The 19,179-nt window shown below is 36.6% G+C and overlaps 1 protein-coding gene across 2 annotated transcripts in view; it reads left to right on the top strand.

Annotated features, from left to right (window-relative positions):
• The window catches only part of LOC120540437 (transforming protein RhoA), a 35,949-nt gene extending 17,305 nt beyond the window's left edge, over positions 1-18,644 (top strand). For both annotated transcript variants that reach the window (XM_039771249.1, XM_039771248.1), the window contains 4 exons: positions 1,220-1,377; positions 10,325-10,445; positions 14,100-14,230; positions 17,291-18,644. In XM_039771249.1, the coding sequence (XP_039627183.1) occupies positions 1,222-1,377; positions 10,325-10,445; positions 14,100-14,230; positions 17,291-17,464 (582 nt within the window). In that variant the 5' untranslated portion in view covers positions 1,220-1,221 and the 3' untranslated portion in view covers positions 17,465-18,644. The remainder of the gene's footprint in view (positions 1-1,219; positions 1,378-10,324; positions 10,446-14,099; positions 14,231-17,290) is intronic.
• The last annotated feature ends 535 nt before the right edge of the window (positions 18,645-19,179 follow it).

Genomic DNA, 19,179 nt, shown 5'->3' with positions numbered 1-19,179 from the left:
AATCTCTCAAAACCAGTATTGTAGTAGCAGTTTTATTTTTTAGGGGGGAAGAAAAAAATACCAGTACAGTATATACAGTATATCTCACTGAAGCAACAAGTGAACAATATTGCAACTATGTATGCATAATTGTGTACTCATCCAATCCTTTACTTCATGGCAGTCATTATCCAACCCATTATATCCTAACACAGGGTCACGGAGGATCTGCTGGAGCCAATCCCAGCCAACACAGGACGCAAGGCAGGAGAACAAACCTCAGGCAGGGCACAACACACACCAAGCACACACTGGAGTCAATTTAGGATCTCCAATGCACCTAACTTGTATGTCTTTGGACTGTGGGAAGAAACCGGAGCGCCCGGAGGAAACCCACGCAGACATGGGGAGAACATGCAAAGTCCAGGCAGGGAGGACCTGGGAAACAAACCCAGGTCTCCTTATTGTGAGGCAGCAGCGCTACCACTGTGCGAACCATGCCAGCCAACCTTAACTTTCAAATATTAATTATGCCAGTCCATGAATTAGTTTCAGTTTACCACTAGAAACAGTGAAACCTTGCTTGGGGATTTGTGCTGTAGTTCACACATCTTCTACCTACTGTTACAGCTTCCTCACAGAAGTTCAGTGCATTTTTTAAATTGTTGTTACTTTTTCCTTGTTTCAAACTCCTCCTCCATGTCTGGAATAAACTAAGTACATACATACATTTTCATACCAGCTTCTTATAGTGCTGAGTTACTAGGGGTGGTGGCAATGCCATTGCTGGCAGCCCTGAGCACAGGGCAGGAAACCGGTAGACCCGAGCACAGAGCTAGTGCTACAGACACATACATCTACGTCAGTGTTTCTCAGACACTTAAGCAGCAGGGCTGCAAGTGCATGAGACTTGTTCACAGTATAATCCACCCTGCCACCAGAGGTTTCAACTGAGCTTAATTAGATTTTTTTTTTTTTATCCCAAATCCAGTGAAAAATGAAAGTAGCATGCATTTCTTTCAAACTTTCAGAGTATTATTACTGGTGTGAAATAACCTGATTTTATAGCCTTCTTTTCTTAGAATCATATCAGTCTTTTTAGCTAATGTTCTTGTGAGTTAAATTGATCTTGCTTATCAGTAACATTGCACAAAGTAAAGAATATAATGTTTTCTTACACTTGTGGTGGTCATCGCTGTGTAAAAAATGTAAGGTGCTCATGCCATTTTATTTCCCATAGGCATGGCGGCTATTCGCAAGAAATTGGTGATTGTTGGTGATGGAGCTTGCGGAAAAACCTGCCTGCTTATTGTATTCAGTAAGGACCAGTTTCCGGAAGTGTACGTTCCCACAGTTTTTGAAAACTATGTGGCGGATATTGAGGTGGATAGTAAGCAGGTAAGTTTTGCTAGCCTTTTTCATTTCCTTGAAAAAAATCTGTATATACAGTATACATAAAATGTTGACTGATTCAGTGACACACTTGCACATTAACAAAAATACTGTTTCCCTTTTACTTAAAAAGGTGACATTTGGCAGGATGGTATATCTAGGGCAGTAGGTATCCACTAAGAAAGGACATTTCAATATATCAATATTTAGGGGTCAAAACCAAAAAATGCATCAAGATCTTAAAATACTTTGAGTAATTTAATTGGTTGCATTATAGAAAAGAAAATGAATATTATGTTAACATACATAATTCTGTGCTGAGAGATTGCCAGTAGTATTAGCCCTCGGTAAGCAAAAAAACCTACAAATATTGTATACAGAAAAGTGCTTGGTTACATAGTACTTCTGGTGCCACTGATTAACTGACGACACAATAATTGAGGGTTGTTGTCTTACAAAATATCCCAGGCAAAGAGGCCATTCAGGAATTTTAATACTCTTTGCATAAAGTAAATCAACAGTAGCATGTTAGTTCAAGACTGTTACGCATTCAGTTCAAAGAAGAAAGTTAAAATTTGGAAGTGTTGACATTGCAAAAAGAACATTCATCCTAAAATAAAAACTACCATGAAAAATCTCTTTCCTAATTCTAAACTTAATTCAGAATTAAAATCACCCTTGTCAGATATTGTTGTAATGTTGGCTCTTTAAATGGTAATGTTGATTGTAGACGCATACTGCTGTACTCTGTGATTCAGGAGAACTACAGAGCAACACTTACCAGGACAGGTACATTGTCTGTGTGTGTGTGTGTGTGTATACAGTTGTAGTCAGAAGTTTACATACACTTGCTGAATTCTTTCAAACTCACTTTATAACCCCTCCACAGAGTTTATACTATCAATAAATTTGGCAATTAATTTAAGATGTACTTTGTGCTATGCAAAAGTAATTATTTCCAACGGTGTTCATAGAAAGAGTGTTTCACTTTTTTATTGACTATCACAATTCCAGTGGTTCACAAGTTTACATACACTTTAATATTTGGTTGCATTGCCTTTAAACTGTTTAACTTGAGCCAATCGTTTTGGGTCGCCTTCCACAGGCTTCTTGCTATAAGTTGCTGGAATTTTGTCCCATTCCTCCATACAGAATTGATGTAACTGGGACAGGTTTGTAGGCCACCTTGCTTACACACTCTATCAGTTCTGACCACAAATTTTCAATTGGATTGAAGTCAGGGCTTTGTGATGGCCACTCCAATACCTTATCCTTTAGCCATTTTGCCGCAGTGTTGAAGGTATGCTTGGCGTCATTGTCCATTTGGAAGACCCATTTGCAACTGAACTTAAGCTTTCTTGCTGAACTTTTGAGATGTTGCTGCAGTATATTTACATAATTTTCCTTCCTCATGGTGGTATCTATTTTGTGAAGTGCAAAAGTCCTTCCTGTAGTAAAGCATCTCCACAACATGATGCTCCCTCTCCCATGCTTAACCGTTGGGATGGTGATCTTTGGCTTGCAAACCACACCTTTCTCCTCCAAACATAATAATGGTCATTATGGCGACACAGTTTGATCTTTGGTTCATCAGACCGTAGGATATTTTCCCAGAAAGTAAGATTTTGTCCCAATGTGCCATTGCAAACTTCAGTCTTGCCTTTTTTATGGTGGCTTAGGAGCAGTGGCTTCTTCCTTGCTGAGCAGCCTTTTAGGTTTTGTTGATATAGGACATGTTTTACTGTTATTATAGATACTTATCTACCAGTTTCCTCCAGCATCTTCACAAAGTCCTTTGCTGCTGTTCTAGGATTGATCTGCCCTTTTTGTGTCAAAGTGCATTCTTCTCTAGTAGACAGAATGCGTCTCCTTCCTGAGCAGTATGACGGCTGTGTGGTCATACAGATGAACATGCAACCTTCAGACGGTTGAAAATTTTTCCCAAAGATGAACCAAATTTGTGTTTTTTTTTTTCTGTCCTCCTGACAGTTGAACACACAGGCCGAGTTTGATGGTAATCAACGTACATTCTCATCTTGTCTCCAGTTGTTTAAAGCCACGGTTAACAAAGTGTACTGTATATAAACTTGTGATCCACTGCAATTTTGATGTAGTCAATAAAACTGAAATAATGTGCAAGTGAACATGGTTGGAAAAATGACTTTTGCCCTGTACAAAATAGATATCTTAAACTATATGCCAAATTTATACTATGTTAGTATAAAATCTTTGGAGGGGTTATAAAGTAAGTATTAAAAAAATTCACCCTAAGTGTATGTAAACTTCTGACTTCAACTCAATGTATGTGTAACACATAGTGTTCAGATTATAAAAGAAATGTACTGAGGACAATTATTAAAGATCTAACTTATAATGGAAAATGTATGTCTCCTTAGTAGTAGTAATATTACTAACGGTAGTAGCAGTAGCAGCTGCAGTCATCTTGTTTTAATCATTACTTCTTATTTATATGGCTAGCACTTGTACCTTATCTGCCATATGTTGTGCTGTCAGCCCCTGCCCTTGTGTTCAATATATATGGCCTACAGTACCACATTTTGCTGTGGTCATTGGCTTTGCTTTACAGTACTGTACTTTCTTTTAAACTTGTAGATAACACATAAAGTGAGACTATTTCTTCCATACCTGAATGATTGATTAGTGCATCAAAATATTAAGGCCAAGATAATAACATAACTCTTGACCTTCTCTTCACTCTGAATTTGAATGTTGTGTAGCCCACTCTAATCACTGGGACTTAAAAACAGTTATCGTCAAAAAGTATAATGAGTAATTACTTTTAATTTTATTCACATATCATGTTAAACATACAAGTGCCTCATATGGTTATTGTTCTACTGTAGAAATATCACTAATTGCTGGCTGTTTGTTTTAAATGGTCATTCTCCTATATTAAACACACAAATGTAGACTCCCTGCACAGATCATGCTTAGTTATAAGTACATCCACAACAAGATTAAATGCTAGATTCTTTGATCAGAAGTCCAAGGGTTTCCTAGTTCGCTCTAAAGACATTTGTTATGAATAGGAAAACTGCTGCCTTTACTAACATTTTTTTATTCCTTGATAATCTTTTTGTACCAGCTTTCTTTGTTAGCATCTTGTATTTCAGGCTTTCTCTTTCTTTTTAAAAGGTTTGACAAAGTAAATTATGCACTTGTAAAACTTGTCAGCTGTAGTTAGATATACTGTAATATTCATTCTTAAGTCAGTCATTTGGGCACATGGATTTTGAAATACAATTTGTGTACTTCTCTAAATGGATTGTTGATGTCCTGCCAAAAGTAAGAATTAAAAAAGAAATGTCACTCTTAGCTCCGGAGGCAAAAAAGCTTTTGAGGTGTAAAGTAGCAGGTACTTGTTAATCACAAGGTTGATTTCCTTTAATACAGATAGCTCAGTGAATGCATTCGCTATTTGAAATACATGTCTTGTATGCGGTAGTTTAGTTCTCTCTTAAATTTGTAGAAGTAATCAGTTTGATTAGATACTTTTCTATTGCCTCCACTGTATGAATGTTCGTGCATATTAAGATGAATTCTGTGATGTGAGGTACATTAGCTTGTGTCTGAAATGATATAATCTGTAGTACACCCATGTCCTTAAACACAAGGCCTTTCCACTGTGGGCTGCAGGCATAATGCTAAGCCTTGCCAGTGCATTACAGAGCTACTCAAGAGGGGATTTTCATTGAACTTGACAGAGCCTGTGGCATTGAATGAGAGCCGTGTCCTACTTGTCAGTATTGATGGTGTCTTGTATCTGACAGATGAGTTTTGATTCAGTTATGGTCTTTGTAATGGCAGACAAAAAAAATGCATGTAAGTACAAATCTCTTGGGTGTAGGTTTTCCCTACCTTAGTTTTGTAGTTTTAACAACATTCTGCTCATAGGTTTTATAAAGAGTGCAGGAAATTATTGGAAGGAAGGGTTTCCTGTTTAACTTGTGCTGTTCAGGCAGGGCATACAATATTGCCTATGTGCTTAAATAAGTGCTGCTTTAAAATACCTTTGGTGAAGTCATCTGTGTTCTCCTAGGGAATGGAAGTGAGATCATTCCCTTAACAGGATCTGGTGCTGGGCAACTCCCTTCTCCACCCTTCTCTTGATTTTCAATTCTTTTCTGTTTTTCCTTTTTATTCTGTGTCTGACCTTCACATTGCATCTCTTTTGTGGCTTGTTTTCTGACATATCAATGATTTTTGTACCCTTTTGTACTTTACATGAGGTACTTTGTGAAGTGATGGCAGTTTTTTTCATTTGAGTGCTTTTCATACTTGGACTCATCATAGAAGGAGTGTGTTTATATCATTTCATGTTTTGTTATACTTGATCATGATTTTTGTTCATATACTGTACAATGCCAGCCAAACCAGTTTGTGTAAACACCATAACAAGTCTGTCTATGTCAGGTAATGCAAAAGAGGAAATGATCGGTGGACTTTTAGTAAGAGTCAAGATTTAAACCCAAGTCATCTGTTGTTTCATGCTATTGCAGTCTCACGATTAAGAGTTTGTTAAATGTAGTCATCAGCTTTCTTTAAAGCCAGCCCCTAGGGATGTTAGATAGTATCAAGTGTCTTATTAACATGTTGCCTTCATCTTGGAATGCTTATATGACACAGTTCTGTCCTCAAAACCATAGAATAAAGAGAAGTTGTTTTCATAAATAGTAATGAACACACACAGGATGCAAAAGAAATGCAGAGCATGAATAAATATGCATGTACATTGGTATATTTTCTTCCCGTGTCTGGATACAGCAATATCCCATGTAGGCCTCCATATGAAGCCTTACTGAATTTTTCTGGTTATTTCCTAATGCTTTCTCTTTGCCAAGGTTGAGCGTCCTTGACAAGTCTCCTGCTTTTGCCTGTCGTCTTGTTCCCTTCGTGTCCTTTTTCACACAGCCCCCTGTCTGAGCCTCAATCTCCTATCTTAAACCTCTCTGTGTGATAGGGATTTTTGATACTCTCCTCATCTTTTCCTTGTTTCTAACCACATGCTCCTACAATCTTAAGTTAACTTGTCCTAAGTTTTTTAACTGATCTTAATCACTTCTTTTAATCTTTTTCTTTAGTCTCTCTTTCTTCCTCACTTAATTGCCAATAGTCTACATAACTAGAACTACCACAGTGCCAATGCAGTGATCAGTTGCAGCGTATGCGAGATGTGTGTATGTTACTGTTCACATAAAGGGGGTATGCACAAATTGCACACAGCGTGCAGTTAGTATCATGGTTTTAATCTCAAGTCTAAATGTAAAACCACTCATGCTCCTGTGGTTTTACAGACGTATTTCAGTCTTCTTTACAGAAGTTTAATTACTGTAGCTAACCATGCTTATTTTATTTATTATTCGTAAAAGATTATATTTTGGTGTTTGATAAAGAAAGCAAATAAGTAATTACAGCAAATTCTTTCAAATCTCTTTTAGCAGACATTCAGCCCTCTCCACATGTAGTATCTATTGCGTTTTCTTAGGCCATCAAATGACATACACAATATCAGCATAACCAAATTAACAATTTGCTTTCCATTAGGTTACCTTAGGACTGTATTCTTGGCTTACTGCAGATAATGCTGCCTATAAAAGTTTGGGTGGTTTTACATTTGTACACGCATTATTTAATCATTTTAGTCAAATGTGTGCCAATGTAGAAGCTGGATATCTATCTTGACAGTGTATCTATTTAGATGTTTTATGATACTTTCTTTTACACTGACTGTTAAGCATGGGCAAAGCAGAGATACAGTGAACTCAGAATTTGAAACCGATAAACCCAAACAAAGCAAAAATGGCAGCTATAAAAAGCTGCATTTATTTTTTGAAAAAATATTTTAAACCACATTTTTTAAGCAGCAATTGTATTTTATCCTTCAGAGATTTTTTTGATTGTTTTAATCACCTTAGAAAAGTCAAACTAATATGCAGTCCAATCCTATCCTGTTGTTCACAGTACAATTCAATTCCATCATGCTTTAAAAAAAACAAGTGAGAATATATTTGGGGAAGAATGGGGAATTGGTGGTTAGCTCTTACAAATAAAGAAATAGGTACAAAAATCAATAAAGGCAAATATACCTGCTACCACTATTGAATGATAATCAAGAAAGTGAGTTCCACTGAAACAGTGGTAACTTTACCAATGCTCCGTGTATTTAAAAAAACAAAAAACTTAATAGTGTGTGTGTGTGTGTGTATATATATATATATATATATATATATATATATATATATATATATATATATATATATATATATATATATATATATATATATATATATATATATATATATATATATATATATATATATATAAATAAAAATAAAAAATACATGGTGCATCCGGAAAGTATTCACAGCGCTTCACGTTTTCCACATTGTTACAGCCTTATTCCAAAATGGATTAAATTCATTTTTTCCTCCGAATTCTACACACAACACCCCATAATGACAAAATGAAAAAAGTTTGAGGTTTTTTCAAATTTATTAAAAATAAAAAAATTGAGAAAGCACATGTACATAAGTATTCACAGCCTTTGCCATGAAGCTCAAAATTGAGCTCAGTTGCATCCTGTTTCCCTGATCATCCTTGAGATGTTTCTGCAGCTTAATTGGAGTCCACCTGTGGTAAATTCAGTTGATGTGACATGATTTGTAAAGGCACACACCTGTCTATAGAAGGTCCCACAGTTGACAGTTCATGTCAGAGCACAAACCAAGGGAAGGTTACAGAAAAATTTCTGCTGCTTTTGAAGGATCCGATGAGCACAGTAGCCTCCATCATCCGTAAGTGGAAGAAGTTTGAAACCACCAGGACTCTTCTTACAGTTTGCTGGCTATCTAAACTGAGCAATTCAGGGAGAAGAGCCTTAGTCTTAGACCAAGAACCCAATATTCACTCTGTCAGAGGTCCACTGTGGAGAGAGGAGAACCTTCGAGAAGGACAACCATCTCTGCAGCAATCCACCAATCAGGCCTGTATGGTATAGTGGCCAGACGGAAGCCACTCCTTAGTAAAAGGCACATGGCAGTCCGCCTGGAGTTTGCCAAAAGGCACCTGAACGACTCTCAGACCATGAGAAACAAAATTCTCTGGTCTGATTAGAAAAAGATTGAACTCTTTGGTGTGAATGCCAGGCGTCACGTTTGGAAGAAACCAGGCACCGCTCATCACCAGGCCAATACCATCCCTACAGTGAAGCATGGTGGTGGTAGCATCATGCCGTGGGGATGTTTTTCAGCGGCAGGAACTGGGAGACTAGTCAGGATAAAGGGAAAGATGACAGCAGCAATGTACAGAGACATCCTGGATGAAAACCTGCTGTAGAGCGCTCTTGACATCAGACTGGGGCGACACTTCATCTTTCAGCAGGACAACGACCCTAAGCACACAGCCAAGATATCAAAGGAGTGGCTTCAGGACAACTCTGTGAGTGTCCTTGAGTGGCCCTGCCAGAGCCCAGACTTGAATTCGATTTTAACATCTCTGGAGAGATCTTAAAATGGCCCTGCACCGAAGCTTCCCATCCAACCTGATGGAGCTTGAGAGGTGCTGCAAAGAGGAATGGGCGAAACTGGCCAAGGATAGCTGTGTCAAGCTTGTGGCATCATAATCAAAAAGACTTGAGGCTGTAATTGCTGCCAAAGGTGCATCAACAAAGTATTGAGCAAAGGCTGCAAATATTTCTGTACATGTGATTTCTGAGGTTTTTTTGTTTTTAATAAATTTGCAAAAACCTCAAGTAAACTTTATTCACGTTGTCATTATGGGGTGTTGTGTGTAGAAATCTGAGGGAAAAAAAGTGAATTTAATCCATTTTGGAATAAGGCTGTAACATAACAAAATGTGGAAAAGGTGATGCGCTGTGAATACTTTCTGAATGCACTGTACAGTGGCTTGCAAAAGTATTCGGCCCCCTTGAACTTTTCCACATTTTGTCACATTACAGCCACAAACATGAATCAATTTTATTGGAATTCCACGTGAAAGACCAATACAAAGTGGTGTACACGTGAGAAGTGGAACGAAAATCATACATGATTCCAAACATTTTTTACAAATAAATAACTGAAAAGTGGGGTGTGCGTAATTATTCAGCCCCCTGGGACTAGTCTCCCTCTTCCTGCCGCTGATAAACATCCCCACAGCATGATGCTGCCACCACCATGCTTCACTGTTCGTATGGTATTGGCCTCGTGATGAGCAGTGCCTGGTTTGCAAGCCACTGTATATAGTTCCATTTGGAAGTCATGGTGAGAGAGAGAGTGCAAATCAAAATGTGAATTATTTCTGCTGGCAGTGTGGAAATACTTGTTCTGCAGGTCATTTTTTAGAATAAACATTTAGTCACTACATCGTTTTTAACCAATAACGGATAGCTGAAGAATTTGAAAAAATAAAGTTTCACGTAAGCCATTGCCTTTGTAGACATTTGCTAGAAATATTAGGCTTCAAAAAGTCTGAGTTTTTGTATGTTATACCAAGTAATTATTTCAGCTTTTCTACTAATTAATTAGTGTACAAAATTGGTAGTTTTCATTTATTTGAAACTTAACTTTCTAGCATCATTCAGTTAACATTAAAAATGCCATTATAAATAAAGAGCAGGTTCTAGTTTAATTGTTTGTTGCAGCCAGGTCTCAAAGCTTTTCTTGATTGTACTTCTACTTATTATTTCCCTGATTTTAGTAAATGTTACATACACAAAATATTTGTTCGTTTGGTTATATTAATGATTGTTTTTTTTTTTTTAAGTTTTTTATTAAATGTTTTCTGTACATTCAGTACTTTATCAAACTAAAACAAACTGTCAAAGTTTTTCTTTTACATATTCACGGTATTGGCTTAAAAAAAAAAATTCTGATGTTTGTTAAAAGGCTTTTAAATTTACTTTGTCTACCACCCTTTTTTGTATTCTGTAAAGGTTGAACTGGCACTTTGGGACACAGCTGGTCAAGAGGACTATGATCGACTGAGACCTCTTTCTTATCCGGATACAGACGTCATCCTTATGTGCTTTTCCATTGACAGCCCAGACAGTTTAGGTATGAGAAATTTATACTAGGACAAAATATCATTGCTCTTAGAATATTACATTACTTTAAGCACTATGTGAAATGTTTGATTCCTAAGTTTTGGAGCATGTGCTTATACCGTGTTGCCACACCCCCCAGGTCTGATGCCTAAACAAGATTAAAGTACAGACAAAGTAGTAGTTATACCAGGTTGAATTATTTTCTCCAAATTATTTTAACTGTGTTCATTACTCCACTTTTGACTTGAATTAAGTATTTCATGATTAAATTTTATACCCTAGATAATGGCATGTGAAAATTTATTTTTATGTTAAATGCTGAGTAGTCTTGTGTCCATTAAGAAGATGAGACAAACTCTAGTCCTGAATAAATTAGGACTTGCTGTTCAAATTAAATATTTTGTCACCATTCATTTTCTCAGTTTTTCTTCTTAAAAGTTGTCCATAGATTGATTCTTTTGAAAGATGCACATTAACTGACGGATATCTGAGGTAGATGTTTTGAAACTGATAATGATACGACATATTTACAGCTTTTCTAGTGTTTCACGCAGTTACTATGCTCAAATGTACAGAGTGATTATCTGATCAGATGCATGATACAGAAAGCTTTGTGTTTAGTAGTATAATTTAATCTATACAGAACTTCCATATTTTAAATTTAAAAAGCAACACTAAGTTAGTAAAGATTTTTAAATCTAAAATCGCATACAATAATGGTCAAACGTTTCTTCAAATTTAATCAGCTGAAATGCTCTGAATGACCTAAAATGGTGAAAAGGTAAGTAGTAAACCACCAGAGGTTTACATTTAAAGTTTAGGTTAACAAAAACTGTAAAGAAGAAATATCAGAATGTTACAAATATGCCTCCTTCATGGAGCATCTAATAGGTTGAAACCTACAGATATTCTATAGCAATTAAAGTAAATTAAGCCTTGGAAGCTGAAGCAAACAGTTTGCACAGGTGTCCTAACTTAATAATCTGTCTGTCTTAAAGCAATGTTAGGGCAGACTGTGTTGCTACACACTACTGCTACTACTTGGACAATATTACACTGTAGAAAATTGTAAATTCCAGTGGTAATGGCAAGTAATTGTCAAATAACAAATGAAATGAGAGAGAGCGAGCATTATTACCCTTACAGGTGAAGGACTTTTATTTAGAGGATTAACTTGACAATTTGATTGATTTATTTATTTTTTTTGCAAGTACAGTCCTACACAATCCAAAGGCATTTGGAAACGGGAAGAAACTCTGGTAGGAGAGATCTTTGGGTAGACCCAAAGTCACAAGCCAATCAGAAGTCAAGTTTCTGAGGGTCACCAGCTTGTGTGATAGGTGCCTCACAGCACAAGCAGCTATCAAGTACAGCTTAACAGTGCAGGTCTCAGTTTCTGTTGTAAAGAGACTTTGTGCTGCATGTTTGACAGGGTGAGTGGCAGTAAGAAAGCCATTCTGTAAAGGACAAAATAGGGCCTTGAAATACCAGCTATGGGCTACTGAAGAATGGAAGAAAGTTTTATGGACCGAGAAGTCAAAATTTGAGATCTTCGTTTCATCACTCAGGGTGTTTATATGCCATAGAGTTGGTGAAAGGACAGTTCCTCAGTGTGTGCCACCAACTGTCAAACACTGTGGAAGAAGTGTGATGGGCTGGGGTTCTTTTGCTAGAGGCAGATTTGGTAAGTGGCATTATGAATCAAAAGGGTTACAACCGTTTGGCTGTTATATGAGCAAAAAGAGTCTACTTTAAATCAAAAATCTGAATAACATTTTGTACACTTAATGATTCCTTGACTTTTTTATTTGCCATTGTTTATTTGTTCTACAGTCATCTGAAAAAGTTTGGGAACCCCTCTAAGCCTGCATATAGTTTACTCTACTTTCAACAAAAAAGATAACAGTGGTATGTCTTTCATTTCCTAGGATCATCTGAGTACTGGCGTGCTTTCTGAACAAAGATTTTTAGTGAAGCAGTATTTAGTTGTATGTATTTAACTGTGCAAAAATGTGGGTCCCCTTGTAATTTTGCTGATTTGAATGCGTGTAACTGCTCAATACTGATTATTTGCAATACCAAATTGGTTGGATTTGCTTGTTAAGCCTTGAACTTCATAGACAGATGTGTCCAATCGTGAGAAAAGGTATTTAAGGTGGTCAATTGCAAGTTGTGCTTCCCTTTGACTCTCCTCTGAAGAGTGACAGCATGAGATCCTCAAAGCAACTCTGAAAACAAAGGTTGTTCAGTATGATGGTTTAGGGGAAGGCTACAAAAAGCTATCTCAGAGGTTTAAACTCTCAGTTTCAACTGCAAGGAATGTAATCAAGAAATGGAAGGCCATAGGCACAGTTGCTGTTAAACCCAGGTCTGGCAGGCCAAGAAAAATACAGATGCAGCAGATACGCAGGATTGTGAGAATAGTTACAGACAACCCACAGATCACCTCCAAAGACCTGCAAGAAAATTTGGCTGCAGATGGTGTATCTGTACTCAGAGCAATTTGCACAAAGAACATCTGTATGGCAGGGTGATGAGAAAGAAGCCCTTTCTGCACAAAGTCGCTTGTTGTATGCAAATGCTCACTTAGACACGCCAGATTCATTTTGAAACAAAGTACTGTGGACTGATGAGAAAAAAATTGAGTTATTTGGTCATAACAAAAAGTGCTTTGCATTGCAGAAGAACAACGCCACATTCCAAGATAAACACCTGCCACCTACTGTCATGTTTGGTGGACATTCCATCATGCTATGTGGCTAGTTCAGGGACTGGGGTCCTTGTTAAATTCAAGGGTCGGATGAATTCAACCCAGTATCGCCAAATTCTTCAGGATAATGTTCAAGTATCAGTCACAAAGTTGAACTTACACAAAGGGGTTGGTTATTACAACAAGACAATGACCCAAAACACAGTTTGAAAACTACAAATGCATTCATGCAGAGGGAGATGAACAATGTTCTGGAATGGCCATCACAGTCCCCTGACTTGAATATCATCGAAAATCTATGGGATGATTTGAAGCAGAGGCTGTCCATGCTCGGCAGCCATCAAATTTAACTGACTGGAGAGATTTTGTATTTAGGAATGGTCAAAAATAACTTCATCCACAATCCAGATACTCAAAGGCTATAGGAGGCATCTAGAGGCTGTTACATTTGCAAAAGGAGGCTCAACTAAGTATTGATGTCATATCTCTGTTGAGGTGCCCACATTTTTGCATCTGTCTAATTTCATGATGCATATTTTCTGTTAATCCAATAAACTTCATGTCAATGCTGAAATACTACTGTTTCTATAACACATGTCGTATGTTAAAAGGAAGTTGCTATTTTGAAAGCTCAGCCAGTGATAAACAAAAATCCCAAGAATTAAGAGGGGTTCCCAAACATTCATATGACTGTATGCCTTGATTTAATGAAACACATTCAATTAAATGTATTTTCATAAAAACCGAAAAAACTTTGTCAATCCTTTGACCAGTAGCGTGCATCTTAATTAAAACAAAATATACCATAAACTGTCACACTAATTTCAAAATCTAATAATGCCTGTGCCAGTTAAATCTGTCTTTTCAAAATAGTATAGACAGATATGTCCATTTATTTGCAGCATGCTATGTAAAATGTTAATCTTGATAATGTGTATTCTTTTGGAAATGCAGAAAACATCCCAGAGAAATGGACCCCTGAGGTGAAGCATTTCTGTCCAAATGTTCCTATCATTCTCGTGGGAAACAAGAAAGACTTGCGAAATGATGAGCACACACGCCGTGAGCTGGCCAAAATGAAACAGGTGTGAAATGTTATTTTTCCATTATGAATTTCCTGTGAAAGTTTATGGAATCATTCCTGTTTCCAATATGCATTTTAGCAGTTTTACCAGTTTCCAAATTCTTTCATACATTTTTAACTGTGATCTCTTTCGCGTTCATGTACAATTTTGATCTCATTTTACAGACACAATATTGGAAAGTTAAAAGGCTTTTATTGAATAGAGAACCTTTGTTTATAATTGACATTTAAAATTCAAGTCAGCTTGATTGAAAATAAGTGGAAACAAGCTGTAATGTTTATATATTTAGCCTTTGCAATTTCAGAGTAAAGTGTTAATTACTTTTTGTAATGAAACTAAAAGTTAAATGAAGCAGGTCAGTTTTTTCAATATATATACCTGTTTGTAAATGGCAACGGGGAAAAGAATTTAGGTAAGAGGTTCCTTTTAGTAGTGATTGTTTCTGCTACAAATCATGACAGTACTGTACTATCGGACAGACGTTTTCTGGTGACCATACACTAGGGAAGAGTGCTACATTCATTGTTAGATCTTTCTTGCTCTTCACAAGTACTAAATAGAGTGACATTTCTTTCAGTAGGTTTTACATTTTTCCAGTATGAGGTGGAGTGGTAAGGTAAGGCAAGGCATACCCAGTGTCTTTCAAAAGCCCATAGGCTATCATTGAGTGGACAGATGGAATGTTTCAAGCCCATCTTGTTTTTGTTTAGAATTGAAGGCACGCTTCTTTGATTTTATGATAATTTGAACTTATTTATACTGTACACTCAGTGTTAGTTTCTCTTTTTTCCTTTAGTGTCTTTATACTGTAATTCTGTCAAAATGTAAGAATTTTCCAATGTGTTAAATTTTGCAAAAAAAAGAAAAGTGCAATAGCTTGTCTGTTGTGAGTGCTCTTATTGTAGTGTACTTATTTTCCTTGGTAGAAGGTCTGGTGTAATTTAATTGTAGCAGTGTGTGGTTCCATAGCATGTTGGTTGAGATTAATGTTTTCATGCCAAAACCTAATCGCACTTTCGACAGAACAGAGTAGAACATGTGTATTTACATTCATGTTTCCCGTCCTTTGTAGCTAGGAAGATTTTAGACAAGAATGAGATCAGGTGCTGTTTTTGTGTTGCTTTGAGGCTATCCTTAGTGTTCATGAGCTGTATATGGATGCATTGGGAGAAATGTATCCTACAGTTAGTTTGCTGTATATGTAGATAACTTGCTTACAACCTTATAATGGCATGTATTTTATATGTGGATATCGTGCTTGTCTTTTTATGTCTCTGCCCTAAAAACATCATGCCAATTGGAATCATAAGTCAGAAAATAAGAGAAAATGTATTTTGTAGAAGTAGTTGTGTGTATTATATTTTTGCTGACTTTATTGGGGGCAAAGGGTGGGCAAAAGAATTCTGTTGTCTTTGACTTGAAGCATTAAAGCAAATAAACCACACTAAGGTACTTGGCTTCATAAGCTGTAGAAGTTGCTTTATTTTGGTAGTTCAAAAAATGTTGATTCTTTTACTAGCAATTAAGGAAGTCTCCTTAACAGGGGGTTAAGGAGGGGTTATTCTGAGTGGCGTCCTATCCCTTTGTATCTCTCTACTTCTGTCTGTGCTTTCACCTAAACTAATCATTGAGGTTCACATACTTAGTAACTGGAATTTCTGCACACATATATGAGTTAACAACTCTGGAGATCTTTCCTTCATATATGAAGTACAGCGGATGTCAGTCTCTTCAGGCCCCTATAAGAGTTTCAGAATGTTTGATATAAAGGCTGAAAGCATGGCTAATCATGTCCGACTTTTTCAACTTTTAAGATCTTGTAACCACCAATATTTAGACTCTTTTTTTTTAAATGTGTGTTTTTAATCATATTTAATTTTATGCATCAGGGTTTTCTAGCGTCGCCTGACGTTTTAAGGAATTTTGCTTAGCCCTCAATTAATTCAACTCTTCCTGTATTTCCCCTAAAGGTTTCTTGGATGCTTAGATAGTTAGGTCCATTAGTGTTTGGATAGTGACACAATTTTCATAGTTTTGGCTCTATATGCCACCACAATAGATTTGAAATGCAGAAATAATTACATGATTAAAGTGTAGGCCTTCAGCATTAATTCAAGGGTTTAACAGAAATATGAACCATTTAGGAATGACGGCCATTTTTATACAGGGCCCGCCTTCCCTAATTTTCAGGTCACTTGAATGAGATGTGTGAACACTGTGAATCTCCTAGACAAATATGACAAGTGCTGCTTTAAAAAAAAATGCTGCTTCATTAAGAGCTTAGGGTTCCTCAGCGATTTCCCCTATTATCTGTATTGAACCTATAAAATTGCTTTAAAGAAAAGGTGGTTTGTGTGTTTAAGTGAATTAAGGAGAAAAGTGTGTTAATGTACAGTGGTGTAAATTATGAGATTTACTTGTTGAATACCTAAACTTAATAGAATAGTATAGAGAGTAACTGTGGTGTTTCCTGCTGCTTAGTTTTGAAAATTAAAGCTAAACACAGCTTTATAAATATTCTGTGTCACTAATTGTAAAATAATCAATAACATCAAATGCAAACACAACAAAGCAGTATACAGCAGTACTTCACTATGACACCTCCTAAAAGTGGAGAAGTGATGTTGTATGCTGTCAATGCAACATGCATGTTAACCCACACAATACAGGAATATGTATTTACCTGGATAAAATCAATTTTATTTCTGTGATGCACATTTGGTAAAACATTATTTATTAACCATGTTTTATATATTAACCATATTTAAAAGATGAAGCAGCAGGTTCCTGTGTACAATGCTTCTACCAGTTTGCTCTTTAGTTTTATTAATGAGGATCTTGAGTTGAATCAGATGGATCCGAGAATGTTAAATGAAACTTAAATAATCATTAATATGGGTTAAAATTTGCAGTCGGAAATTTTATGAAATGTTCCTAAATTTATGAAAACATTTCTATTACATAGAAAAATCTCATTGAATTAGAAAGTTTATATTGGTGTAGCAGAATTAATGGGCTTCATTTTTATCTTGTTTCTGACCTTCTAATACCTATCTGTAGGAACCTGTAAAACCTGAAGAAGGACGAGATATGGCCAACCGGATTGGTGCTTTTGGCTACATGGAATGCTCAGCAAAAACAAAGGACGGCGTCCGGGAAGTATTTGAGATGGCCACAAGAGCGGCACTGCAGGCCAGACGGGGCAAGAAACCGTCCAAATGCCTTCTTTTATAAATGAGGAAACCAATCAAGAAATGTCTGCGTTCCAGCGCTGGACACGGGAAAGCCCAGGTTCCCTTCCCCAGCACTCCATCTCCATGCCAATTGACTTGACTTCATATTGAATTGGTGTTTGTTAACCCTAGAATAACTGTGTCTTGAGTGTTCTGCCCTTTTGTTTGTATTTGTTTTGTTTTTTGTCTATGTATTATTGCAAGGGGGCAGATTATTTCCCAGTATTTAAAACTTTAATTCCTACAATTTTTTTTTTCAGTTTTGATGGAGTAATCTGTGCCAGCCTGAGATGATGCACATGTTCCTTTTAGCTTTTCATTCAGCTTTTTCATGAACTTTGGTGGAAGGCCATGGGTCCATCTGAAATGTGATAGCAGTGAATAAACAAGTATCTGCTTTCATAGCCTCACAGATGGCTTAGAGAATCCCTGGGCCTAATACTAGTTTATACTACCACTGTGTTTTCTTCTTTCTTTCCCTCCTTTTTTATGTAGTGCATCCTTGTAACACTGTTTTTGTAAAATTGAATTTCCTAATTGCTAGACGTGTAGCCTTTACATAATTTAAAAAAACAATGAGGGTGGGGGTGTATTTCAGAACAGATGTGAAAAGGGTTTAAACACAAACTGGGGAGCATTTTGATTTGTATAAAGGCTTAGTATCTTTCTGTAATAAGTAACTGTTAATATAATCAATGTATCCACTTTTAACACGCAATAAACGCGTAAAGTGTGATTTCTTTAAAAAAAAAAAAAAAGGTTTTTTTTTGTTTTTGTTTGTTTTTTAACTCTTGAAATTAAGTTGTAACCCAAAGTCCCAACACATTCACTTGGGCTTTCTTCATTTCCCTGATGTGTTCCAATGATCTGAATGCAGAGCCTGATTTCATCCAGCCCAGTGGCAGTACCTCAAACGCCCAGTGGGAGGCAGTATACACAACTGTTTCACAAGTCAAAGATCTCACTGATGACAATACAGCCAGAGAATATCTTTTGTGCCATGAATCATGTACGTTTTTGAATCTTGCTTTGTAATGTATTCTCTAAATGGCTACAGTGAAGCTGCGAAAATCCTTAAATGTATTGTTTCAACACTTGGAGCTTGTTTGAGAACTTGTTCTGTTCTTTAACCTTAAGTGATCGTATTTTACAATAAAATTCTGTAACGCTTTTCAAAGACACTGTAGACCCTATAACATGTTTCATACTTTTATATACTACTTCTGCAGTTCAATACAATACCAGTATATTTTATAAGTGTTGTACAAGTGACTGATGGGTACGAATTCATTAACATTTATTAGAGGGTGGCAGAATGGTTAATATTGCAGCTGGAGGGCCAGGATTTTCTCTGCTGGCCTTGTCATTCTTGGAGTTTTCATATTTTGTGGGAATTTCACTGGGTACTATGTCCTGCATTTCAGAGTTGGACCCTCCTTTGCAGATCATCAAGCTGGGATAGGCTTTGGATTTCAACAACCATGGGATCAAAAAAGAAATGGCTATTTCAGTGGAAAGGGATACATTATGACAATTTACAGGACACTAATGTGTTTTTTTGAATTGTCCCCATGATGTGTTATCGTACTTTCAGACTACGTAATACTTCTTGTTACAGCTATTGTTCTAATTTAATTTGTGATGTCCTGTTGGCCTTTGAAACTACGTATACACCAAAGCCAGATCGAGACCCCCACAGGCCGTTGGGTGACTTCA

Source organism: Polypterus senegalus, chromosome 12, assembly GCF_016835505.1.
Source record: "Polypterus senegalus isolate Bchr_013 chromosome 12, ASM1683550v1, whole genome shotgun sequence".
Classification (NCBI taxonomy): Eukaryota; Metazoa; Chordata; class Cladistia; order Polypteriformes; family Polypteridae; genus Polypterus; species Polypterus senegalus.
The sequence above is the reverse complement of the archived record's forward strand: the minus strand, read 5'-3'. Positions and strand labels throughout refer to the sequence as shown.